General features: G+C 42.6%; 1 protein-coding gene across 1 annotated transcript in view; it reads right to left on the reverse strand.

Moving 5' to 3' along the window:
* Nucleotides 1–27,699, reverse strand: part of robo2 (roundabout, axon guidance receptor, homolog 2 (Drosophila)) — a 164,900-nt gene that overhangs the window by 15,266 nt on the left and 121,935 nt on the right. Inside the window, exons 11-23 of the mRNA XM_078245603.1 lie at nucleotides 27,403–27,484; nucleotides 27,137–27,302; nucleotides 26,815–26,981; nucleotides 24,575–24,696; nucleotides 22,573–22,804; nucleotides 18,362–18,486; nucleotides 18,096–18,267; nucleotides 16,874–17,062; nucleotides 12,949–12,991; nucleotides 8,787–8,914; nucleotides 7,647–7,919; nucleotides 6,858–6,983; nucleotides 1,618–1,777 (exon numbers count right to left, since the gene is read on the reverse strand). Coding sequence (XP_078101729.1) covers nucleotides 1,618–1,777; nucleotides 6,858–6,983; nucleotides 7,647–7,919; nucleotides 8,787–8,914; nucleotides 12,949–12,991; nucleotides 16,874–17,062; nucleotides 18,096–18,267; nucleotides 18,362–18,486; nucleotides 22,573–22,804; nucleotides 24,575–24,696; nucleotides 26,815–26,981; nucleotides 27,137–27,302; nucleotides 27,403–27,484 — 1,985 coding nt within the window. The remainder of the gene's footprint in view (nucleotides 1–1,617; nucleotides 1,778–6,857; nucleotides 6,984–7,646; nucleotides 7,920–8,786; nucleotides 8,915–12,948; nucleotides 12,992–16,873; nucleotides 17,063–18,095; nucleotides 18,268–18,361; nucleotides 18,487–22,572; nucleotides 22,805–24,574; nucleotides 24,697–26,814; nucleotides 26,982–27,136; nucleotides 27,303–27,402; nucleotides 27,485–27,699) is intronic.

Below are 27,699 nucleotides of genomic sequence, written 5' to 3' on the forward strand. Positions count from 1 at the left end.
AGAGCTGGACCCTGTTATTGCACACAGAAATGTGTGGTGTTGCTTACATTGGCAAGCGCTGACTTTTTTGTTCCAGCAAACAACACACTAGATTCTCTGCTCCTTACGTAGTCACAGAAGGAAACACACAATGATAGCAAAAGGCAAGCTCAAGTGCAAATACATTAAAGATGGCAATCTCTATGAGGTGCAGTCAGTAGACATTGGGGGTTCACTGTAATGCTACCATCTGTGGCTGTTCATTTTACAAAATAAGAATATAAGTATTCAGATTTATCTTGGATGTTGGCGGGGCTTATAGAGTAAATTGTCAGAAATAGTGTACACTGCTATTATATTTTCTGTGTTTTCTACTTCCATTTTTACCCCTCATACATTTACTTATTAGTTTTGCTGCCCACAACATAAACAAAATTACATTTGTAACATAATATTTTAACCATTTACCTAGATGTACCTACATTATTCCTAAATATATATGCTGTGCCTAAACTGAGACTAAATAAAAGCTGTGCAGAAGATTTTAAAGTGTTCATATTATGCTCATTTTCAGGTTCATAATTGTATCTAGAGGTTATATCAGAATAGGTTTACATGGTTTAATTTTCAAAAAACACCATATTTATGTTGTACTGCACATTGCTGCAGCTCCTCTTTTCACCCTGTGTGTTGAGCTCTCTGTTTTAGCTACAGAGTGAGACATCTCACTTCTGTTCCATCTTTGTTGGGAGTCGCACATGCTCAGTAGCTAGGTAAGGACTACTAGCCAGTCAGAAGCAGAGTATGAGGGCGTGCCCTGACAGTACCTAGGTAAGGACTACTAGCCAGTCAGAAGCACAGTATGAGGGCGTGCCCTGACAGTCCCTAGGTAAGGACTACTAGCCAGTCAGAAGCACAGTATGAGGGCGTGCCCTGACAGTCCCTAGGTAAGGACTACTAGCCAGTCAGAAGCACAGTATGAGGGCGTGCCCTGACAGTCCCTAGGTAAGGACTACTAGCCAGTCAGAAGCAGAGTGTGAGGGCGTGCCATGCTAGCAGCTAGGCGAGCGTTATAACGTGTGTTCCAAAGTGACCACGTTTGTCTCTGAAGTAAAGGCTGGACTACAATAGAGCTGTTTGGAGCAGTTTGTGAACAGTGTTTTCTGTTGGAGATGTTAAGTCCCTTTGGGGGGGACTTTGGGCTTTTTCACTTTGTAAACCTATAACGTGCGCAAAAAAGATGTATAACAAAATAAAGGAAAGGGAAAAAGCCAAAAAGCATAATATGAGCACTTTAAAACAAATACAAGTCAAAATTGCATTGGGCCGCATTGTATGATTTTTCATTTAAAAATGGAGGGTGTGTATATAAGATGAGAATTAATTGGCTTTAAATGTCTTCGAAGATAAATACGAAAAATATTGACAGAAATCTGAAAAGCTCTCTTGGCCATATTGAGATGGTCCTAAGCTTCAGCTTGTCAGTTTCCACTCTTCTCTCAAATCGCTCAATGTGCCGGCTTCAATATCTGATCATGAGGTAAAACTGTGCAACATCGGTGAAATTTTGTCCTGCACTGAACACTGTTCATATCCGAGTAATGTATTCCTATTTGTTTAAAGCCCTATTAGACATACCCTCCTCCGTCATGATGCTCATTGGGATAAAGGTCCATCTCAGTGCCAGGGAGAGGGTGAACTGGGGGAGGGGGCAGGGGAACATTGGCCCAGTTGGATCCATTGGCTTTAGTGGGTTTGGAGCCAGCCTTGTTCTTCTTCTTCTTTCCTCCCTTTCCACCTACAAACGGAAAGAGTGCATTTAAGAGACACAGTTGTTGAAAATTAGATTGTAAAAGAAAATCAATTAAAAACTAATATACAAGTGGGGTAGCATTGCAAATTACAGGAGCTGCTATTGCCATGTGACAAATGTATATCCAGAAGAAACTCAATTTAGTCCAAACATGCTACTTAGATAACAGATACATTTGGACTCAGTTTCAACATACCCTTGGAAAATCGTACACAATTTCAAACACAAGATTTCAATGGACTCCTGCCTCTGCTTACACAGAGAAGCTCAAGGTTGCCGGATGAAAAGCTTGCTTCCATTGATTAATTGACTGAAAAGCCTCAAATCTCCATAGAAACAGGAGAGAACGGCAGTAAACGAGGTTAAGGCAGACCTTTGTGCGCCAACCATCCCTCAGTTTACCCTTTCACACCAGGCTTTCGGCTCCACAATGAAATATCTCTCTTCACAACATCATCATAATGAATGGCTTGTGTAGTGTCAGTGTGTCCCTAATGGAATTCACTGAGAGTCTATTACTACTTTCATTTCTTTTATTACACCAAAGAGCCGCTAACCCCATCCATTTCCTCTCATATCCCTCCAACACCAGATTCTCCTCTGTCCCATCCATCTTTATAAATCTGCCAGCCAGGTCAATACTGGGTTTTATACGATTCGGTCACAGTGGAAGAAACCTATATTTCTTTTAAACACATTTGACTTCAAGCCCATATCGGTTTTAAGTTGAGGTATATAAAATATGCACATATACCTAAGGCCTAAAACACCTTGATGGAAAATTAACTCTTGCTAAGATTAAATCATCAGGGAAATGAAGTCAATTTTGATCAAAAGGTTTTGAACAAAAACATGAATATTATATATGTTTTTACATTAACTTCAACTACATTTTAGAGCATTTGTTGTTCATATCTACTTTTTATCATTTCATTTTTTATTTTGATTACATAATATATATACAATTAAAAATACTGAGGTAGAAGACATCTGTTTCAGTTACTTTAACCTTAGTTACTTGCTCCTTTAGTAATTCTTTCCTCACTGGTATACTGGAAATATATTATTCCAACTTTCACAAAGGCAAGAGTTATCTCCTTGTATAATTAACGGGACCTGTTGACAGTTCAAACCACAGACCTGTGATACTGGTGTATCGTGCACCTCAATGAGTAGAACATGTTACCCTAACATTAGGGCTGCAAATATGATGATTATTGTCATTACCAATTTATTAATTTTTTTGATAAATCTGTAATTGTTTGGTTTACAAAATGCCAGTATTTGGTGGAAAAATGCCTAAACCTCAAGGGGACATCTTCAAATTGCCTGCCTTGCTCAACTTACAGTCCAAGACCCAAAGATATTTAGTTATTTAGTTGACTATCACAAAAGGCAAAGAAAAGTAGCATATCCTCACAACTGAGAAGCTGGAAGTAAGAAATGATCTGCGTTTTTGCAGGAGAAAATTATTAAAATTGCTTTTTTATTTAATCACTGAAATTGCTGCATGCACAATCAAGAGATACAAGTTTAAAATGTACACTTTGTACATTTTGTTTTATCACATAGCATATTGCCTCACACTATCCAATAAGTTAATCACACACTGCCTAGCATCTCCATGTTGTGTGATCCTGTACTATACCATTTCTTTTTGAGCATTATGGTTTATTAATATATAACTTTTCTCATATGGACGGGGAGTTGGGAGACAGACTGAACAGTATTTGCATGTATAAATCCATTTGCAGCAGTGCCTCTCTACCATTAAACTCTTAACAGCTCAACCCAGTAAACACCTCAAACTGACGTCACCAGCCTCACAGACTAGTGAAAGCCGTCTTTGGAAACTCTGTTGAACACATTTGTATCTGTCAACTGTTGGTTAGCCTTCGCTGCCAAAGGCCTGTAATCACTTCTCCCAGTGCCACAAAAAGCTGCCAATACTGCATCTTGTGCAATGTAACATCATGCACTCTAATGTAATCTAATAAACTGACTCGACTCAGGCACGGTAAGAGTACATCACTGTCATCAAAAGAAACGTACAGAGGCATTGAGGTACATTTCTATTGATTTTCATGGAAGCCACATGGCAGAGATATAAGAAACTCTACCCAATATGTTTTAAGTCCAGAACATTCTGATTATGTTACTATTATAAGTCTTTTACCAGAAAGAAGAACAAAAGCACTTCAAAGAGGAGCATGGTAACAATGCTAGGGCGGGGGTGGAAATATTAGGCATGAAGAGATAGGAGAAGTGTCAGAATAAGATTAATAAAGAATGGAAGTAATAAAAGAAACAACTGTAAGCCCAAGGCAGGCAGCACCACAGTGTAAGTATAGTCTGAAAGTAATTGGGTTTCCTAATCGTACCTCTGGGCGACGCTTGACTTTTACCAATAAATGGTGAGCTGACGTGATTGTTCAATCATCCTTAGTCCCTCCACACAAGACCAGCCATCAATATTGTAAATGAGCCTCTTCTAGGGAAAGATGGTCTGGCACTGGAATTACAACAGCTCACCCCAAATATGAAAAATACAGAGAGAGAGAGGCTGTGGCTGGGAGCTATACAGGAATTACACAGCGAACCCATCTCCTATGACAAAACTGGGCCTCTCTTCAAAGGGGAACTCGTACTAAATATAGATTCAGCGTTGGGTATTTATACCCAAGGTTTGGGCGCTCCCAGCCTATAACTGTAGGGCTGCATAGCCTTGAGCTTGCTCTGTTTTCATTGGGTGCGTTGGTACTGAGGGGCAAAGCCACAGAGCAGAGACTCTAGAAAGACTATGCAGCCAGATATAACTTATGACTGGGAGAATAATTTCAAAAAGGACATTAAAATAGCTGAAAGCCATGTATCATCATTTTTGTTTTTGCTTAGTTTAAAACAATAACAACAACAACATATTATATAATGAGGTGGGATATATATATATATAGAGAGGGCAGGAGCACAACAGGTCACACACTACATTGGACTTCACAAAATCGTAGGCTTTGTAGCTTCATAAACAGCCTGAGTGTGAGGGAAGCGCGGAGTCTTCAAGGTCTCAAACTGCTACAGAAAACACAGAAAACAGCAGCTACCTCTTCTCCCCTACATGGGGAAAGGTTTTAATGAGCAGCTTCATGTCCCCAGTGGAGATCCATGCTGCCATGAAAGCTGCTCTATTTCTGTTCCTTTTCATCCTGCTCTCCTACTTCAGACCTGACATTCATTATTCCTTCCATCTCCTCAGAGGGAGAGCAAGCCACTATAACTTCAACTTCCCCCCCTTCAAATGGTGACTTCACTCTGTTTGAATCAAACCTCAGCTTGTGCTGATTCAAATTTCCATCACTGTTGTACGATGTAGTACACAGTGTGTGACATATACTATATAGAAGACATACAGATATATAGTCAGAAACTCCTTTTAGTGCTGTTCCCTATAGCAACAGGGATTTTATGAATATCACATACTATGTAAATGAATTCCTTTTTATAGCATCATTAATACAGATATGCATTATTATCTCCTTCAGTCTTATTTATTTTTTTACATTTTGAAATTAAATGTGCAAAGCATTCACAGAGCTCCCTGGAATGGGTACTAGCCTACATTATAACGTATACATTCCTCTAATCGTATGCTTTGATATAGACTACTATGCAAGGGTAGGTGGAGGAGTATTGACCGATTTCTTATAATATATTTGTTATATCAAATGACATCCATCCATGTCCCTCACGATATCCACATACTGTAAGCACTTATATTCTTTCCATTCACTAGGAAAACAGTAGAAGAAATGGTTCAACATTTTGGTGACTATGCTTATTCCCTTTTTTGGAATTGGAGTTAGATGAGAAGATCAATACCGATGAACAGAGCCAGGCTAGCTGTTTCCCACCACTCCAAGTCTTTATGCTAAGCTAAGCTAACCGGCTGCTGGCTATCTTACCGAGGCAAGAGTGGTATCGATCTTCTTATCTATTTCTCAGCAAGAAGGAGAATAAGCGGATTTTACCATAATGTCGAGCTATGCATAATCTCTGACATATTAAACTGGGCAGGGATCTTTCTGGTTAATTATGTTTCTCTTAATCTCATAAAATTATAATAGAACATGTGCCAAGCCCAGTCCAAGCTCTTAGTAACCTGCGTGTCTGTGGCAAGAATCTGCCTGCAAGGCATGGCCTCTTCACATCCTTCTCTCCAGCCCTGTGTGTGCCAGAGCATTGAATTACAGACCAGTTAAGGCAGTGGCTTGTAACTAGATAAAAGAGGAGAGTGTAGGGGAGGCAGGCAGAGGGCTGCCTTGGTGTCCTATAAATGACATTGTAATTCTCTGAACATGGGTTTTAGTGTAGCCAGCCACCATTAGTGGAAGAGGGAAAAAGGGAGGTATTTTTGCCACTTTAACCAACCAAGCATCTCTAATGGTGTGTGTGTGTGTGTGTGTGTGTGTGTGTGTGTGTGTGTGTGTGTGTGTGTGTGTTGTGAGAGTGTGTATAGTCCACTCTGTCTGAAGGACTCCCTCTGCCCCTATTCCCGTCTGCTCACTCACACAGTAAGAGACAAAGCCTTTACAAGGACTGGCTCTGATGGCAGAAACCCAGCATTAACACTTGCAGCGATAATCTGTCAGGAGATCATACAGTAGTTCTATTCTTTCTCTCTCATTTAAATTTCCCGTTTTTTATGCTCCAATAAGCTGTTGACTCCTATCCCATATCCCAACATGGCTTTATAGTGTACAGTAGTAGCTATTGTACTCAGAACCCCATGTGTAAATATATTTTTTTAAATACCTAAAAAGCATGTATCCATCCAGCATTAATCATTCACATGTAATGCACAGTAAGCAGTGGGAGCTGAGTAAGCAAAGCATCTCTTGTGAGGGAGAGGGACTGTGCTGATATATTTTGTTCTTTGATGTCAGGTTAGTACATGCAAATAACAGTTCAATAAGGCAATTAAGACATCAGTCAATCATTAAGTCAAGCGGCAGAGCCCCAGAGAGGGTCCCAGTTTGTTTTGATGAAATTCTCTGCTGCGTAAACCAACCTGAGAGACTGCCACTTCGCTCTGAGCTGTTGTGAGAGCTGGTGGTGCTGAAATCTTGTGATTGGTTGTGTGGTATTCTATTAGACAATCCATCGGCCAATCGGTAGTCAGGAATGAAAAGGAGGGCTACAGTGGGGGTTAAAGGGCAAAAATCACAGTGGCATCAGGTGTTTGGCAGTTAGCACAAGCACATGCAAACATGCAGTTAGAGCATTAAGCAAGCAGGACAGGATTCATACATTCAAGGTGTCATTTTCAACCTTTTAACTCACTTTCTGATTTGTATGCAACAGACATATTTGATTTGTTGTTGATTTGAAAAACATAGCGCTAATCTTTCAATAAATTTAGTATTGAATAAATGAGTCAATAGTGAATATTTTATTTTAATACCATTGGCAATTACTCTGAAACTGAAGGAGGAGTGGTACTACCATGAAAACCCAGCAAAAAAATGGATGGATGACTTAACGGCAATACTCCTTCATGAGATGTTTATTCAACCTTGGAAAGTAACCAAGATGATGTCTGCTGGGGAAAATTACTCTTTTCAAGACAACCTCCCTCAAGCCACAGTGGGTTTAGGAAGGCTTCAGAGACTTTTGGTGGAAAAGTTGAAACTCCAAATGGCCATTTGTAACAACTGTAAATGTCTGGCTTGTGGTCTGGGTTAAATTTCTTTGTTTTTTATGTCACAGGATAAGAATAATCTCTAGGGAACACTATTGTACATATTCTATAAACACTTGCTGAACCTCACACGAGGGTCTATTTCTCAGTGTAGCTTACTGTTGTTGCATGAGTTCTTGTCGGGCAGGGAGTATCCCAGGTTGGCCATCTCCTGCTTGGCCTGGAGTGAGGCCTTCCACTGGGCCTCGGGCAGGTCCACAGCCAGCTCGTGGATGCTGCTGGAGTGGAGAATCTGGGTGGTGGCATAGGGAGTGGCCTGGGATGTTTGGCCAGGGCTGTTGTAGTTGGCTTTGGTGGTGAAGTCTATGCTGCTGTAGATGGCTCCATCAGAGAGCATGGTGCCGGTCTTATCACCTTGCCCAGTGGGGAGATCTGGAAAGGAGGAAGGGAGGGAGATTATAGGACAGCTGTCCTCTAAAACGAAAGTTAAGCTCAGCTGTAACCCTGGAGTATTTAAATAATGTTTTTTTGTGGCTGATAAAGAAAAGTAGACTATGATCTATGTACATCGGGCCTGGAGTAACCTGGCATTCAAGTACATGTGGTTCTGGAGTGTTGCAGTCTGGGTCTTTGTGATTTCAGGTCAGCTCACATCTTAAGAAACAGCCCTTAACAGGTTCATCTCTTACAAAAAACTCACCCCCACTGCCCCACTTCCCCCTCCACATGTGTGAATATCTCTCTCCCCTCCCTTCTCTGTTAAAATGAGGGATACAGCTGCTGCTCTGCATGTGTGTGTGTGATGACAGAGGAAGAGAAGGAGAGAGAGAGCTAGGGAAAGAGCAAGCAGACTCTCTCAATGGCGCATGGTTTGCATGCCCAGTGAAGGGAAGATGATGTAGAGCCATGGCGGAAGTGTCCGCATCTGCGCCAGTCAAGCTGCGCCTGTCCTTCACGACTGGCTGCTCCAGACCATCCTTTCAAACACACACCCAGCCCCTGCTCCTCTGCCCGTCTCTCGCCTCACATTCTCTTTCTCAGAGGTATGGGCTATGACACCAGGCTGGACTGTTTGCCATTACTCAGCCTAGTGACAGTGGAGGCCCTGCTGTTAATGCTTTAGCTGTCCTCTGATGTGATATATAAATATATGCCCAAACACACACGCAATATGCATATATGTATACATCGTCCATGCATATATTACATGATGAACAACAGGAGAGGAAGGCGGGTCATCATCTTTCATCTCTTATGGTCTCTTTCTCAAAGTGCCTGGGACAGCACCAGGGCACTCACCTGCTCGGCCAAAGTTACTCAGGTCATTGGGTCCGCCGGAGCTGCTGTTAACAGGCAGGCTGGTGGCTGGCCAAGAGTCTGCTAACCAGGGGTAACCTGGGTCACTGGCATTCAGCAGGCCTGGCCGGCTAGGCAGAAACACAGGATGAAACGGTAGTTTAAAATTAGGCTGTGAAATGACATTAATACCAGAGCTTTTTGTACAAAAAAACATCCCTAATTACTTATTATGCATGGTTTATGTCTGCATTATGTTACTGGATTCTGAAATAAACAATAAAAAACATGACAGCAATCAGCAGCGAAACAATGTGAAGACAAAAAAAATCATAAACATATGTTTAAATGTTAGTCCATGCACAATGATGTGTGTTTGTGTGAGATAAGCTTGCCATAAGCCTCTGAAGCTAATGAAACACTTCTGAGATAGGGGGAAATACTGTACGGATACATTTCGTCTCACACAAAGTTGGAATTCCTTCAGGCAAACACAGCCCTTTATCTCTCTGTTTTCCCGCTGTGTCTTTGTCACATTCCCTGAGTTATTAATGCAAAAGCACACTGTGGAGACACTAATGCATGAATTTGCTCACTGCACACATGTGCAGCAGTGCACGCTGACACCCACATGTAGATGTTTCCTTATTCATTAATATCTTGTACATTCTGCTGTGTTTTCCCATCAACCCCTTGTGGTGTTGTCCAGACAGTCTAAATCTTATTTGATGAGATGTCAAACCTCGGCCCTAGCCCCACCATGATGCCCCCGACCCACTTGTGGGATGCCTGCACATGGGAGAGGGCAGCTCCATTTAACAGGTGTTGTGTCCCTCCTGAGGGGGTGAGAACCATAAAAAGCAGCCATTAAGACTTTAACCTGTCATGGGTGACTGCTGGGAGGCCATTATGGCCACTTTACTGTACAATCACGTCTGAGGCTCGTTACCATGGATAACACAGATGGTGTTAGATGAGAATGAAAGATTAAGTTAAATGCCTTTGTCTAAGTGTCACTTTATTGATACATCATAACCTACTTTTTTCCATTGACTTTGCATTGAAATGGATTAAAATGCAACCAACATTTTAAGAATGTATAATTACTAGTTTACTTCAATTGAGGAAGGAAACCAAATAAACACATTTTAAGCAGACAAAGGAGCCTCATCGAACATATCAGAAGTATTTTGCTGTCTCTTTTACCATGATAAATCACACCCTGCAATGGTCAGAAAGCACCCCGTGTGATAAAGCGGATGGCATCGCCTTCTCAGAAACACAGCACACCTCACTGTCAGTGCCCGGTTGTGCTGTATGTAGCAGACTACAGATACACATGTGCGCTCTGAGAAGCTGAGGAGCACAGTAGTTAGCAGCCTGGCTGCCTGATGGGGCTTTTTGTCTGAGCTCCAGCAGTATGACGTGTTGGCTCTGAGGGACTGGGAGAGAATCAAGCCCTGAGGACAAGGGCAGGTAATGGGCGTGCTGCAGTCAGTCTCTCTCTCAGCCACAGGTTCTAATGAGAAGAGCTGTTCCACAGAGGGGGGAGTCCAAAGGAACTGCAGCCCCGGCAAGCTAAGAACCCTCGCTGTGGTTCTCGGAATGCCAAAACAGGCCCCCGGGGGAGACAAGTCATTCAAATTGATGGCTGTGCATCAGACACATGCATTTTTATAGGGTAATACATCTCTTCCCGTCCTTCTACCTCTTTTTCTGGCTGCCTTGTTCTCCCACTGCCATCATTCTTTCTTGCCATACCATCTTTCCATAACTATATTTCCCTTTATTTCCCCTTTCCCCGTTGAGTCCAGCAAGACTGCACCACAAATGCACACTGTCTAAAGTAAAAGGCCATGCCTTTGTCTTGTTACTTGTCTCACTTGTCCTGTGTGCTCCAGTGATTCCTCCCCCAGCCCACTAGAGAAAGCACCATTTGAAAGACAAGGAGCTGACAGTGAAAATGGCAGCATCGTCCTTGTATTTATCACACAGCAGTATTCCAGCTAAGGATAATTAGAATAAGACTGATTTCTACTGAGGATATTTGTGTGTGTGTGTGTGTGTGTGTGTGTGTGTGTGTGTGTGTGTGTGTGTGTGTGTGTGTGTGTGTGTGTGTGTGTGTGCGCGTGCAGAGGGTGGGTAATGGGGAGCCGGTGGGGGGTGGACACCAGGTCATACATCTAATGAAAAGTCAACACCTAACTTTTAATCCCTGTCCAACCTAGGATGGATGGCAACCTTGGCAGATAAAATTTGATTTGGAGTGTTTCCTCTTCCTGTTAGACATTCCAGTTACTTGTGATGGGTAGGAAACGATAAATACTGCCTTAGATGCCTGACACTGAGCTTCCCATAAATAAGCCAAGTGAAAGATATTAATTCCAAAGCAACTTCATAAATCAGGCGTTTATGGTCCAACCGACTAGTGAATGGAATTTGGATTAAAAGTCTAGACATTAGCTAACACTTGAGCAATGGGAAACACAGATTACTTTCTAGATTAACTCTCAAGGAACATGCTGTCATTTAGCATTCAGATCCTGGGATGTAAAGGAATCTCCATAGCAACAGTTTTAGCGAAACCTGTTCACTGCAATGCTCAGCCCATTCTCCCAGCCTATAGGAGTGAATCTGCTTTGCTAAAATATTGATCAGTGCCGAGATAGGAAGTTATTACTACCTCCTAATTACCATCTCCCTATTGGCAGGGGGATAAGGAATGAGCCCTTATCGGCTTTTATCAATTATAATTGAGCAGCCAAAGTCAAATCGTCCAGGTCTACCAATCTGCAGCCTATTCATCTTCCATGAATCATTTATTTTGTGATCGATTAAATGTAATTGTTCAGTCAGGGCAATTTGGCAGGAGCCAATGAGAAACTGGAAATAGACGTGGCTTCATTTGCTATTGTCTAATTAATGCAATAAACATCTCATGTAACACATGAACACATTTTCCTCTGATACTCTGCAACACATTCTCACTCTCAGGGCAGATGGGCAAGTTGCAACATCTGGGATTTGATGGCACTAGAATGACTAACGGCTCAGAGGCTCCTGTGTGAGTTCCAGACTGCATCCTATTCCAGTGTTGTGGAAATTTGTGGCAGTTGCTGCTATTGACTAAAGATATGACAAATATAGAGCATGGCAAATACAGACATTTCAAATCCCATTCGCTGGAGTGAGAATCAAAGGCACTTATGTGGAAAATTGAAGGAAAAACACTACAGCAGAACGTAGATGAGAAAAGGCATGGCAAGTGGCGTGGCTAATTCTTTGAGAGCAAGCCAGCAGCCCACAGAACAATATAGGCAAAATTGTCCATTGTGGCCTCCAGTCATACATAAGGCAAAAAAAGGAAGGAAAAAAAAAAAAAGCATAAATACAAAAATGCTACATCTAGACAGAACAGATACATTCCCAAAAGCCCAGAGACACACAGGGTCAGGTATAGTTGGCAATCTCTCGCTGAGTGTTTGAGATCTGGAGGCTTTACCTAGTCAGGTGTTATAAGCAGTAGATAGACAGAAGCTCAGGATTCTCAAGGGAGTCTCTTGAATACCCACAAAGGCTCAGTAACTGGTGTCATTGAGATGTGCCCTATTCTCTGTAGCCCCTCTCTCTTTCACTTACACACACTGAAATGGAGCAGGCTGTATAGGGGGTGCAAGCGGGGTTCCTCCACACACCTCTCCCCTGGGTAATTATTTTTACATTATTACATGTGCTCAGATCCCAGCCGCCCACGCAAGGTGACAGGCAAATTTATCACTGCAGAGGGCTTCTGGGTTGCCTGTAGCCAGCAGCGGAAGATAAATGACAAAATAAAAGCACTCTCTGCTTAAATTGTTTCTGTTAATTCTGTTGAGGAGATTTATGAGTTCATCTATCGATGCATGTACGGAGATGTGGTAGAAATGTATATTTGCACGCCGGTTTGCATGGCAGGCACACAAACAGGTATTGGTTATCTATCAATCTACATTATCAGTACAGCTTGCTGTAGACTTAACGCATGACTGTGAAGGAAAGGTTGTGTTAAGACATGTAAAGCTGAGGACAGAAAGAATGTAATAATAATAATTTTAGTTTTTCATTAGGTCTTGATATTGCACTTGAATACTGATTGCTGTTGTTTTGTTTATGGTGGTACACTCACCTTCCATTGCTCATCAGACCACCATCAACTCTCTGGAATGTCACTAAAATTAGGAAAGAAAGAGAGGAAAAAGAGGACAAGAAGGGAAAAAAGAAAGACATATATTAAGTGTTTCTAGTAATACATAGAAATCAAGCAGGATTTATTTCCATGATCAAGAGGAGATACATTGTCTTTTCAGTGTTGTCCAGTTTGCCCTTGTGCTTCAACAGCAATGTATTCATCTGTTCTTTTTTTTTTTTTTTACCCAGCTAGATAGTTGATGGATTCACTAAGACATCCCTCTGTGTCCAATGCCGTTCATGAAAATTAAAAAAGTGCAATGATGAGAATTGCATATTGCTTTGCTTTGCATAAGTGGAGACGTCATGTGCTCCTCAAGGACAAGATGCCTGATGAGAGGCAAAACTCATTTCATCTTTCTTATTTTGCTGCTGAGTTATTATCAGATTTGTGATTAAATCTCAGCCAAAAAATGATTAGAAAAGGCAGAGGGCTCATTAATCACGTTGAGTTTTCTATCTACGTACAAGCATGGAGGCTGAGTTACTGATCCTTCAGCTAGCAGGGCTCCCCACAAGCCATGCATGTGGCCTGCTCTATTACAGTGATCTATAGATAACAAGGGCCGCTCTTTGTCAGCGGCTAGTAAAACTCCATGGCTCAAAGTGAGAGACAGCTGTGAAGGATCCATTTCATCTCTGTTCAACGACCATGATGACAAAGCAGCATCGAGAGTTCTAAGCATGTTAGAACTTCAATGGATCACAGGAAAACACAGGAAAGCAGCAAGAGTTTTGGAAATCACCTCATACCGATGTGAAGGGGGGGGGCTGGTTTACTCAACAGGGAGAAGGAGAGCTGTTTGTAATTTGGCTCATTTGTTCCACAGATGGAGATTAAAGAAAGGAGGAGGCTGAACATTCCTCCTCTCTTTTCCGTTTCATTCAGGTTGATTCCACAACAAGCCCAGGCATGGGCGAGAGAGGGGGCTTTTCTCTGGGTGACGTAGTGACACAGATGACAGGGAGAGGAAGCTACGACAATATATTACAGAGGCTGCAACAGGACATTTAAATGCATCGTCAACATTACCTAAGCTTACTTAATCCAATTGTCTCTCTCATGAACAAAATTGTAGGATTTTAAACAAGAGAAACACAATTTAAAACTTGTCGAGTATGCATGTTGGAACAGTTAGATAGTTTATTTACTGCGTTAAGGTTTAAGCGACTGAATAGCAGCAAGTGGAATTAAAATACTTGCTGCTAACAAAGGTTTTAGCCAGATAAAACCAACATCCCAGGTCTGCCTGAATAAAATATAGCTTTGACAGCTCGAGACAGAGTTGGCATCCCTTATTCAGTCATAGCTAAGCCATTTCTCTTTGTTCCACCACCAACAAACTTAAATTAGAGAATTCTCTGTCGTCTGAGAGAGGACTGACAGGAGAAGGAGGTGGGGGCGAGGGGAGGCTGTGCAGCGGGAAGGCCTCTGAAGTCCCTATCTGTGCTCAGGCACATTTCTGGGCTGCTGTGGAATACTTTTATGTTAGCCAGAGTGACACAGCGGCATAGCTGTGCTTCTCGCCTCCCTCTTCCAGATAAGCACTTTCTCCAATATGAATACAGATTAATCCCCTTTAATAAGCATTAAGGGGGGGGTGGACATAATCAGCGTATAAAAATTCCATCAAATCTCCTTCCTGCTGGACGTGTGCCTCAACAGCGTAGTGATTTACCTCTCCTGTACTGACAGCTTTAGGAGGCTGAGACAGGACAGTCTCGATACATCAACTAATTGTCAATACAGAGAAGAGCAGCGCTGTAAGACTCTTCAGCCGCACTCTGGCTCATGTTCTAAATATCACCTCACTCTAACTCTGTAATCTCAGCTATATTTGACCTTGTTTTGTGCTTGCCACTCAAAACTCTTTTAGTGAAATAACCTGCTACCTCTCCGGCTTCTCTGAGGTGTGCCTCCGATTTCAAACCAGACAAGTTTCACTAACATATTAATGTCTTCCATAATCTTTTGAAGCTGAAGGCCAGAGTAAATTGGATTTTTGGCTGGACCACATAGCTACATACTGTACATAGCATACTTTACCAAAATGCAAAAGAATAGTTAAGGTTGTCACAGTAAATTCAGGAAACAGAGGGAAAGGCAATGTGCTGACCCCTCATTGTATCACAGCTATCAGGAACACTGACACTGTACAGCACAGAGGCCTCTAGGCATCATTTTCTTATTAATCTGCTCAGTGTCTTTGATAGGCTGCTCTTCTGCCAGTCCAGTCCATCCACAGACAGTCAGATGCATGATTTATACAGTGTTGGTACCACTCATGATGCCTAATTCAGCAGAGGACAGACAGTGACAATACTGTATACCACTCATCAAAATGCCTCTAGTTTACCAATAAATAAAATGGTAGCCAAGGTAGCTAAATATGTACTGTATACTATAGTCACAGGAATGGGGGAAATTGTCACAAAAAGTAAAGAACACAAAAACGTAACAGAAGGAAAAGGAAAAAGCAAATTCACCACCCAGCTGCCAAACTGACACCTACTGTATGAAGAACAGATAAATACATTACAACACGATCCGAGTCTTAAAGAAAATAGAAAGATGAAGAAGATTATTAGAGGAAGAGGAAAATGGGCAGTTTCACCCTGCACCACAAGACAAAAAAAAGATACACAAGACAGAATGAAACTTCATTAAAAAACAGGTAGCCACAACAGACACATACATACGCACAAGTACAACACAATAGGTACATAAGGCTGTAGGTTTGGCAGGAATAAAGGCTCAAGTTTGCAGGGCTCTGTTCATGGCCAATAACAAATCTAGGTGTCTTTAACTTGTAAATGTGCTTCTCTGGTTCGTTAAATTGCCTTGATGGTTTTGAAGTTTGGAATTGCATTAGCCATGACCATCAGTCTAACAATCCAAGCATATATACTATAAGCGGGCAGGAGATGAATCTGCGTTGAGGTGGGGTGAGGAGACGGGACAAATGAACAGTACCTGCAGGGGTGAAGGTGAAGGACTGAACTGCAAAAAAAGAAGACAGAGAAGTTGTGCGTTAAAAGCCTGCAGAGATAGGCGGTGCTTTAGGGGTATCTGCACACTGGGGACGGGGTCAAGCCGAGATGTGCTGAAGGGGCCAGAGAATGTTAAGACCACACGTCACCCAGTGTACAGAGCGACAGCCAGGAAAGCAGCCGGCTCAGAGGCCACAGAGGTGTAGAGACGGTGGCACAAACCAAAGAGAACACACAAACACATAAATGTAACAAACAGAAATGAAGAGCAAATTGACCAGACCAGCTTATAGCAGCTGCCAATGTGCGTGTATGAGTTTCTCTTGAATTTCTACATATTAATAAGGCAAAAACTCATGTTAGAATATTGTGTTGCACTGACTGCATGTGTCAGTTCATTACCATTTCCTGCTCTCTAATTAAATCTTGTACCCGTGGCAGTGTATACAGTATGGACTTGGTGGTTGCTAGTATTGACTGGGGGTCAGGGTCAGTGTGTGGGAGGAGAGCTGGACAAACTCCAGCTTCAGTGACCAGCAGAGAGTCCAGTCTGCCCACTCAGTGTGACCTCCCCAGGCTGTTAACCAACACCGTGGGTGGATTTGTCAAAAACTGTAGCCCTCTGGAAATGATTCTTGAGCTTTAACACCATAGCAATCTCAGCCTCAGTGCTAGCAACTTCGCCAATGTTTCATTAAAACTGTACTGATTAGGACTGAAATAAGACAGCGTAGTAGTAAAATACTCTTGCTGTGACAGAAGAAATAATATTTTATGAATGGTAGAAGATTTTTCCATTGTTTGCTAAGGCACAAGAGCAGAACGTCAGTGAAAATGTGCATAGGTGACTATGAGAATATGATCAGTCTAACCTGCGTAGTTGCTCAGGCCCTTTCTCTTCTTTCTCCTCCAGTAGAGCCAGATGCTGAAACCCATGAGGATGACCCAGCAGGCTCCTCCAATACCGGCAATAAAGGCAGGCTGTTTCACCACATCAGTGATCTGTTCTGTGATGCTGTTGTTCCGGTTTCCATGTATAATAACGTCCCGGAATTCCTTACCTGAGGGCACAAGGATAAACAGGCAACATTAATGTGATGCTGGATGGATAGCTACATGAGAGGAACAGGTTTTGCTGCTTCAAGGTGACTTCAAGTTATCACAACAGCCCCTGTAATACTGATACACCAATACACTTTTTCACTGAGCAGAAATAACACCTACAGATACATCAAGACAGGGTTAAGGCTAGATTGAGCTCATAGAAAGTAAGTCTGATGAATTTGAGCTGAAATATTGACCGAGGGAGCAGGACACAAATCTAAAGGATGTGCAGTGAAATATAATGTACAATCTGAAAAAGCAAAAAAAGCCTAAAAGCTTATAACAAACCCCCAGGTGAGCAGGTTGTTTGCTTAGCTCAGCCCCAAATTCACTCCGTTGCCAGTAAAACACACCATGTGAAATGAGAAGAGAGGATCCTGGTCTGTATTGATCTCCAATCGCAGTTCACCCTGACTAGTCTGCTTGACACTATTTCTTGGAGCATGATAAGACTCTGAGAACAGACAAATGTTCCCACACATTGACAACACATGAACAAACACACACTCATAAAACACACATATCATATGTGCATGCATGCAAAGCTGCACAACTGCTCTTCATCTTTATATTACTGTGTAATCACATGGAGGCACAACCGTTCGCATATCCACAGACACACAAGATATTACAACTGCAAGCTTGGGGCTCTGCTCTCGGAGATGGATTATGTGAGTGACACTGGGGAAATAAGAACATGCTTCAGGCCAAGCCATCAGTTATGGGTCAAATCAGGCACAATCTGCCTCAGCTCCACATAAATCAAATGTGGTCAGGCCACATATCAAAATAGTTGTATTTGAACAATATTATCCATTTGGGAAATCTTAGTATTTAACGAAAACATTCACACTATTTGTTCTCCTGCTGAAATCACCCACTAAGACTGAAATGCAATCTTATTCTTTGTGAACACTGGTGTTGACATAGATACAAAATTAAACTGATTATTGAAGAGTAGTGAATGTTTTTTTAATCAATCCATCTTACCGATGATAATAGACTGAGGTTCACTCTTGACTCCAACCCCTGCACTTGTGCTGGCCGCCACTTCCACCCGGTACACCACTCCCACCTGCAGCCCGCCCACCACCACTGAGCGTATGGCTGCATCCACTGTCTTATTCACATGGAAACGTGTCTCATTCCCTAGACACCAGATCTAAAGTAGAAAAGGGAAAAATTAGAGAGGCAGTTGATTCCATTTGGTTTTGTATATGTTTGATGATAATCCATTTTGACTCGCTGAGACAAACCTTGTACTCTTGGATGATGCCGTTCTGGTGGTCTGGTGGAGGGGGGTCCCAGGAGATGCTAATGGAAGTGCTGTTCTGATTTCCCACAGTCAGGACTGTTACCTGCTGAGGAGGGGCACTGGGAGCTGAAAGAGGAGGCACACAATACCCAGGTCAACAATCCAATGCACTAATCTGCAGTTCAGGCAGCAGAAGAGTATTTAATCCTTAGTAACAGGAATACTGGGATGCACAGCAGTATTGTACATCTGAATATGTTTTAAAAAGGAGCTCATAAATATGTACTCACACAATTGCACAAAACCAGACACACACACATACTTTACACACACACACACACACACACACACACACACACACACACACACACACACACACACTTTTTTCCAAGGAATGTTATTCTTCTGGGATGGAACAGGTGGCTGAAGGCTGTCAAAATGTCTCATTAGAGGGGGATTTACATGAAGACCAGGGCAGGTTTGACATGGCTATAGCCTATCTTTAACGTTTCACTATGATTTAATATCTCATCCTCTGCTCCAGCCTGGTGGATTTGCACAGACAATACTGGTATTGATTTGTGAAATGACGGCCTGGCACAGTCAGGCAAGTGCTCTCAGTCAAGCTAAGACTCCGACACTGACTGAGCCAGGGTGGCATGCGGGTCAACAAGCTTATAGGATGAAGCGCAGATGAGAAGACAATATGAAAACAATTCATTTTAGGGGAAGGAAACAAGGTCTCAGTAAACATATTGACCGATTCCATCGAACAGCCAGATGAAACTAAAGCCAGTAGGTAAGGATCAGAGGGAAGCTTCGGAGCGAGGCAGATCTAAATGAATCAGCTCTATCCACAGGCAGACAGAGAGTGGATAGAAACAAGACAAGTCCAAGCTTTCATAAACCTCACTCTGTTGTTATTCTGATGGCAACAATCTTCTGACCCCACAAGGGGTAATAGAGGAAAAATAAATAACAGTTGGCCCAACTGGAAATAACGTTTTAAAAATAATGTTTTCTCATTTCCGCAGTGGCTGGCAGGGGAGCGGCACCACAGCAGAATACTGACAGGTCAATTACTCCTGGGCTGCCTCTCCCTCACCTCGCCTCCATCCAAAATGGCACGTGTCACCCTGTAAATCTGTGCTCATCCCTCAGCGCGATAGGCCACACCGGCCCCCAGAGAGCCAGAAGGCCATGGCATGCTTGAAGATGAATGGGTCCAATGATGAACCCAACACCTTGGCCAGATTAGAAACAATCTACCAAGAGAGCATCTGATCAACCATGGTGCTTAGGGCTCTCCAACGCTGCATTACATCCAGGTGACAAAGTGCTGGATTGGTGCGTGGCAGCAATCAGAGACAATGTCGTTCAAAGTTAATGTTATGAATGATTTAGCAGCTTATTATCATGCATATTTGTGCTAAACAATACACATTTTTCAATAGAGACCCTAGGGGGCTGTCCTAATAGAGCCATTAGCGGAGTGATGTATGGCAGGCACGAATGTGACCCCCTGTCTCTCACGCACACACAAAGCTGTGCTGCATGATGAGGGAATACAAAACAAACACAAACATATATCCGAAGCCAATAGCTAATGTAAAGCAGTGGGTGGTGTGGGAGGCTACCTGTGGACATTCTCCAGAGATCCATCAACATGGATGAAGATTAGTCCACTGCAAATGAACATTTATACAAACATTACTGATTTCCTTTCCCCCATATAAGCATATTTTGCAAAAAGGACGGGCCTCCTGAATGACTTCTTAGATAGTCATTCAGTGGGAATCAGATGTAAGGGCGTAGGTTTCGTTTCAACATTGATGGGGACAAATATTAAGGAGTGGGTGTGGGGGGTGTGGGGTTATAATACAATATTTCAAGAAAGAAATCCACCTGCCCTATAGTCTGCTGTGCATTACTTTATTGCTCTGCTGTATGGTAGTTTCCCCTTCAGATTGCTGACAGACACAGAGCCTCGTTTGGGACTCTGGTCTCTGGATTAGACAAAGTTCAGGGAATATATGCTGCTCTTCATCGGAGGAGGAAAACCGTAACTATGGCTGAAATATATGGGACATGGATGCAGAGCGGCACATCTGTCGCAGCATGCCCGCAGTAGAATGCATCCATTATAATAAACTAAAGCTGCTACACTGACCTTATGTATCCAGTGTCGTTTTTTGATAGGAGGGATTGCCCCGTTTCTCTTCAATGACCACTGACAAGCAAAGAAAACAGGCTAGACCCTCCTACAACTGAGATGGCTGCACCTGATTGGACGGACGCTTTACTTGTGGGCTGTCTGCTCCTGGATATTAAAACAGACCAACATGGCGGCTCGTTTGGCTATTTTCACTTATTTTACGAAAATAGTTCACGAAATGTGTTTCTGAAAACATTTTATGCGAGAAATAAGCTGTGAGCAGTTGCTGAATCTGTTTTTCATTTAAGATTGACAACAGTAAGATTAAAAGACTTTCGTGAGTTTTCGAGAGGTGGCGAGTAGAGCAGGACACCCCTGATTTGCGAAAATCAGGGACTTTATGCGAATGAGGAGCGAGTAACTCAACGACCCGTTTCTCAAAAAGTTGCCACAACACTATCAGAATGCATTGCTTACATAGACAATGAATGAGAAGCGTGGAAATGGCGCTGCCTGTGGACACTAACTTGACCACGGAATGTATCGCGCTGTTCATCTCTATTTGAGGAACTGGTCAGAGGAAAGACACCACACAGCTGTCCAAACTTTTTACCAGTCCAAATTACTGGAGCAGACTGAGCAGCTCTCGCCTCCTTCATGCCTGGCAGTAGGATAATGCGAACGAGATTACTCGGATATTGGCAGGGATAATTCTGTGTCCCTGCCGTCCATATGCAAACCTAAGCCCTTGATCAGATGGCAACCAGAGTTCATCTATCACCTATGACATGATTCTCCAGATGGAGAGTGAGAGAATGTGTGAAAAAGGAGGAGGGAGACTACAAAGATGGACACAGCATTGGAGCGCTGAGCATACTGTAACCTTGCATCCGTCTGGATCTACTCTAGGGATTCTCTAATTGTGTTAGCTAATGGACAAGCTAAGTTTTAATCACCCTCTGACCAAGACTTCTCTATCCATCTAGCTGCCCTTCTTAGTAGTCCCAGTGTCTCTGAGGAGCCCAGAGCTGTGTGTTTGACGGTGTATCAGCTGACCAGGCAGAGCAGCGGGGTTGTGACAGATATAGAAAGTGGTGGTGCTCTCTGAGGGACTGGGATGCTGATAGAGCAGAAGCAGCGAGTGTTATCAGCATTGGTAATTGCTGGGACATGCAGGTTCTGAAGGCCTTCGGGAGAGGTGGTGTGCCTGCATGTAAACGTTTTCTGTATGTGTGTGTATGAGAGTGTGTGTTGGGGACAGCTGTAATGTGATGGCAGTTCCCCTACAGTGTGCAGTGGCTGCTGGCCACAGGAGATATGGTCCCTCTGAGAAAGGGAAAATAAATGGGCCTGCCACACGGACAGGATTTGATCTGTCTCCTATTCATGCAGGCCTAAATCTGTTGTGGCAAGATGGGCTTTGTCTCCAGTATATGGAGTCTGTATTTGTCTCTTTGTGCTGCTGTACGCATGTACTGCGTGTCTTTCCTTCAGATCACATCATAATTTAATTTCAGTTATTAGACTCGAAGGTTGAAGCAAAGCTGGCGCAGTGCTGTTGGATGCATTTCTGTTATGGCATAGGTCAAAATAGTAAATTCATCCAAACACAGACCTGTGTCTGTGTTTGTTTGTGATATTGTGTCACGCTGCTCTGTGGCCTTGTCAGAGCCTGTATGAATCAAGCTTTGGGCGACAGATCATCTTCGCAGAAGGAAGTGTGCGCTGTGTCCAATCACAGCTCAGGCCTGTGGCTCCTGGGTGATGGATTAGAAGAAGTTTGGCACTAACACCAATCATAAACAAAAAAAAGCACAGCAGGAAGGTCAGACAGACATGCACAAACATGTATTCACACATAAACCCTCAACTCTCTGTGTCAAGGGAGGGACAGCGCGCCTTCGATATTATGACAAAAAACAACATGAAAACAGCCTATGGGGTCATGTGTCACCCGTCATCCCACATTTGTGTGGACTCAAACACAGTTTGAGTCACTATGTTGTATTGCTCCTGACATAATCTACAAATACTCAGCAGGTTCCTCTGCTTCATACCTTCCTCAGTCGTCCGTGCTGTTCGGGATTCACTGTCCATGCCTTGAAATTCGTTGAAATACGGACGGACCTTGATCTCATACACAATGCCCTTTTTGAGTGCGGAGAGGACGACACTGCGCTCAGAAGGGACCTTCACATCCTGGGACTGCCAGGGTCCTGGTGAAGGCAGTCCTGATGTCTGCCTGTACAGAACTCTGTAACCCTGAATGAACTGGGACTGACGATCCACCTGAGAAAGTGAATGAAGACAGGTTTACTGACGTATTTCTGTGCAAAAAGAACGGAACAGAGGAGATTGGTAGATGCTATCTTGTGCCAGCCACTAGATAATATAAAAGGGATGTTTTTCGGCAATGTATTTCATCCTTACAGGATTGCATTCATGACACTTTCGAGGCTTTTACTCGTTAAATGGGCCTTTTATCTCCAGCTATGACACACATAGCTCAATTAACACCCTGACATTACCTCATACACCCAGCTCCCAGCCCAAAGTGTTCCCTCCTCTATTAAAAAGACTTTCCGTAATGCCACCTTAAAGGACAGATGCATGTCTCATGTCTATTATAAATACTAACTACATCTACATCTAAGATGGGCTGTGAGTATGAGAATGTCATGCGGAAACCCATATAGACGCCCTGGGGACATGAGGAGAATACACAGCAGAGGTGATAACAACAGATCTGTCCCATAGAAAAGACAGAGCGTGGAAGTGTGATAGACCCCCTGCAATCCACAAAGGACCCCTCCCTTAAAACTTGGACCCATTTAGCTACACAGAAAATGCGGAATTTATGCAGAGTCGGAGTGGGCACATAACTCATTGTAATGGCTTGTTAACAGTAGAAGAAGTGAGCCGGGCTTTCAAGTGGGATATTAAGCAGCTGCTTTTCGCAAGTGTAGCCAGAGTAAATCAGCAAAATGGATTCCCTGCTTGGTGCGTGACTTTTATTAATGGAATGATTTGGGAATAAAAAAGCTCTCTGAGAGTGGCCCCTCTGTTTACTGAAAGGGCCCCTGATTGATTAGGCAGCCATGTTTTGTGTTGATTGTACATTGCAATCATAAAGCAATGCTTTAGCATTAAAGTAGCTAGCAAGTCTTGGGGTGAGACTTATTACAGGGGTCAATAAACATGTCACCAGGAAAAGTGCTAATGTGGTTCATTTGGAAATGGAAACAGGCACTCCATGCCACTAAGTGATAGGTGTATACTGTAAATATCTGCACGAGGGATTCATAGCACCACCATCGAAATAAACGAGCACATATATTTCATGACCACCTCAGCTTTGAATAATATAAATAGCCGTTTTGTCCTCATTAGCATACAATTAAAACAATATATTTTAGCCAAGGCTATGGCTGTTTTTACATTTTTCACATTAAATAAAACTGCCAAATGTGGGACATAATGTGATAGTTGTCAAACACCACAATATGTGCTATGTATGGTAGGAGAGCATTGTTTGCATGTATGAGTGTAAAAGAAGATGAATGCATCATCTCATGAATGCAGTTCAACCACAAACATTAATTTCAATCTAATTTCATCTGTGCAAAGTCTTTGTTTTAAGAGGGAAGCAGCTGAAGACATGCAGAAGATTGATGAACAACCAGATGTCTCGGACACCTCTTGTGATGTTCAGTGTGGTTAGGAGAAACAATTTTTCAGCTATTTGATGTTCAGTTACTTTTAAGTCACCAATCAGAGGTGCAGACTGGGGGAACAACCGGACTAAAATTCCCTGACATAAAACAAATTGTTGCCTCGAGCTGCACCTTTATGGTTTTAAAGAGGGATCTTAGAATATAAACTATCTTGACTTTATGACTCAATTTTACAAAATCAATGATGTCAAAAGAATGTGGGGAGATAAGAAAACCACCTACAAATCGGACAAAGTTCTTCCAGTGCAAAGACTCGAGCTGAACAAATGAGAATGATGTACTACTATAATTGGATTCTGTATGCAAAAAGACAAGCTGTCCTTACCGTCCAGGTGACCTGAATGGTTGTGGGACTCAGCACAACTGGGTTGTGTAGCCGAACTATGACCTCACCAAGCTCCTTCTGTACATGCCTGTGGTCGACACCCTGAGCTGGAGGACTTATATCTATGAGAGAGCAAGAAAGAACAATGAGAAAGAGAGAGAGGGCACACAATAAAATGTTGCCCACTCTCCTCCACATGGTTTTCACAGATCTCACTCACAATACACCTTGCTTCATCACCATCAGACGTGGAATGGTAAAAGAGTGAATGAATAGACCAATCACTTTCAACAAGGAAGCGTGCACTTAGTGATTACGACTTCATTTAAAAAGGAGCAACTTCATCTGCATTAAAATGACCTCATTCCGTTTTGTATTGAGGCTCCTGTCTGGTTTGGAGAAAAGAAAGGAGAACTGGGCTGGCAAAGTTCTTCAGATGTGTGACTTGTCTGCACTTACTGGGGCCTGACTGAACAACCGCATCAACAAATGAACTCTGAATGCGCCAGACCCCAGACATATTGGATGGAAGATGAATGGACACTATGGGCATTTTCACACATGAAAGTCCGAACCAAGGTCCGGACCAAGGTTCATGTTTTTGTTACATTGTCTACATTTGATCCGCTAAGTTTTGGTTTCACACTGCAGTTATGCAAGCGCACTAAATATCTATACGTGACAAAACTACGTCCTGCCGTCATCACATACGTGAGCTGCGTCTCCAGATACTTAGAATTGATTGGTTTGTAGACGGGCTTCTTCGTCCTCTCGTATCTCTCTCTGTGTCGTTTTTTTCAGCTGACTGCTGCTCTCCTCTACTGCCGCGGCTCTTTTTGTTTTGTTGTGATGTTGAGAAGCAAAGACACGGGAACTTTCTTTCTGGAAAATTTATTCAGGGCCAAACGGAAACCTACACTGTACATTTACTACCACTTAACAAATAAACTGCTGATGTATTCTCAGCTCCGATAGCCGACAGCTGTCTGCTCTGAGCACATTCACCGTCACTCTCTCACGTAGCCTACACACTAAGCACCGAGCTGTTCCTTAAAGGAGCTATTCCCCGGTCTTGTAACACAAGGAGAGCCTGCCAGAGCTTCTTGCATTTGGTCCGAAAGTCCGAACCATCCAAAAAATGCTTTCACACTATAAACGAACCGGACCATGTTTGGTCCTGACCGAGACCACCTCTTTTTATCGGACCAAAATTTAGTCTTTTAATCCGGACCGTGGTCCGGGGGAGGTTTCACACCTGTAATTTTGGTTCGGATCATACTGAAAAGTCCGAAAGTCCGGACCAAATGAGGTATGTGTGAAAACGCCCTTAGACACTATTTTCCAGCTCAGTTCCCATTCTGCACATGCACATGTTTCAAGTTACAAGCAATAAAAACTCCAATGTATGAGATACTGAGTGTGGTTTAAGCGAGCAACATTTTGAGTTATTTACTGAAGGGAAGCAAAAAACTTACAAGAAGAATTATATATATATATAAAAAGCTTCATTCAGACAACCCAAGGCGGTCATGAATCACAGGCCACACTATTAATGCAAGATGGGCCAAACAGTTAAAAAGAAGTGAAAAATCAATTTGTCATCAATGCATGCCATTGTCAATAAACACGTTGATATATCATCTCAATACCTTCACCTCAGCATAAGACAGATATGCTGCAATTCAAATTGACTCCACTTTTTTTCAAACACACTCTTGGCTTGCATCAGCCAAAAGTTGCTTTTGACTGATTTCTTTTTTTTGCCGGGGACTTAACATATCAGTGTAATCTGGAGACTGTGGTCTGTCCGGTCCAGTAATCAAATCTTCTTTGGGTTTGGAGGCAGTCATTTTCTCCAGTTATGATCATTAACATAGCAGGGATAGCACTAACACAGTTAGGCTTTCCAAAAGTAGACATGCTTATTTTACATAATTGCTAAAGTGTAGCCTTAATGAGCTGAGCTGAGATGGCAAATGTGACCTCTGGAAAGTTGTGCAGTGTTTCGGTATAGCTATTGGCTGCAGACTGCTGAGAGGGGCTGATAAGTATCACACTTTGAAGGGGAGCACAATGACCTTCCCCTATCAGTAGAAACAAAAATTATATTCAGCAAAAAAAAACACCACATTCCACCACCAGTGAAAGTGATTATGACAAGTTCTGAATTAACTATACATTTATTTAATAAATACTGTAAATATAACACATTCCTTTCATATTCATGTTATGTAAAGTACCTTGCGTTCTGACAGGATCAGACATGGGGCTTGGATCACTCAGCCCCTGGCTGTTGACTGCTCGGACCATGAACAGGTAGATGGTGTTGGGACGGAGGCCTTTGACGGTAAACTGGGTAGTTTTGACATGATCTGCTACTGTTTGCCAGCTGTTGCTCACTGATTGGCTGCAATGGAAGAGAAAAAGGTGGTTTCACATTATTTTTCAGTGTCTTTCCACACAGTACAATATATTTGTACCTGCAATCCTCACACTACCAAGGCTGCTACATAGTAGATACATACTGTAGAGTGAGGGTTTGATGTTCCTGGTTAAACAAACCTGAATGCTTCAATAACAAAGGAGGAGACAGGTGATGCTCCAGCCATCCCAGGCTGCCAGGACAAGGACACGCTGTTCTTGGTGACATCAGTGACCTGAGGTTTAGATGGCGGGCCTGGAAGCTCATTCTCATCATGTTTTTTTATGACCAGCACTCCACCTGTTTCTGAATGGAGAGAAGGAGATTTTTTCTAGTGAAAACTGCCGATAAGTTGATTTTTGTTTTCTGTACATACAATACATGCAATCATTACGCCATCTTCTACCTTTGACTTCCAAGAAAGCACTCCATGATGTTTCACCGCTGGAGCTGGTAGCCACACATGTGTAGATCCCAGAGTCTGAAAGCTGGTATAAAGTAGAACACACGTGTATATATGAATAAAAACACATATACACTAACAGCGTGGACACCCACAGTGCATAATGACACCACTAATATCACTTTTAGTGCCATTTCATTTCACACATCCTGAGAGCAGTCGCTATGATGTGCTGGCCAAATTGTGTGTCATTTGTGAGTGCCTCAAAGTGCTGACGCTAATTTCCTAATTAATTCCATT

Source organism: Sander vitreus, chromosome 3 (genome assembly GCF_031162955.1).
Source record: "Sander vitreus isolate 19-12246 chromosome 3, sanVit1, whole genome shotgun sequence".
In the NCBI taxonomy this organism is placed as follows: Eukaryota; Metazoa; Chordata; class Actinopteri; order Perciformes; family Percidae; genus Sander; species Sander vitreus.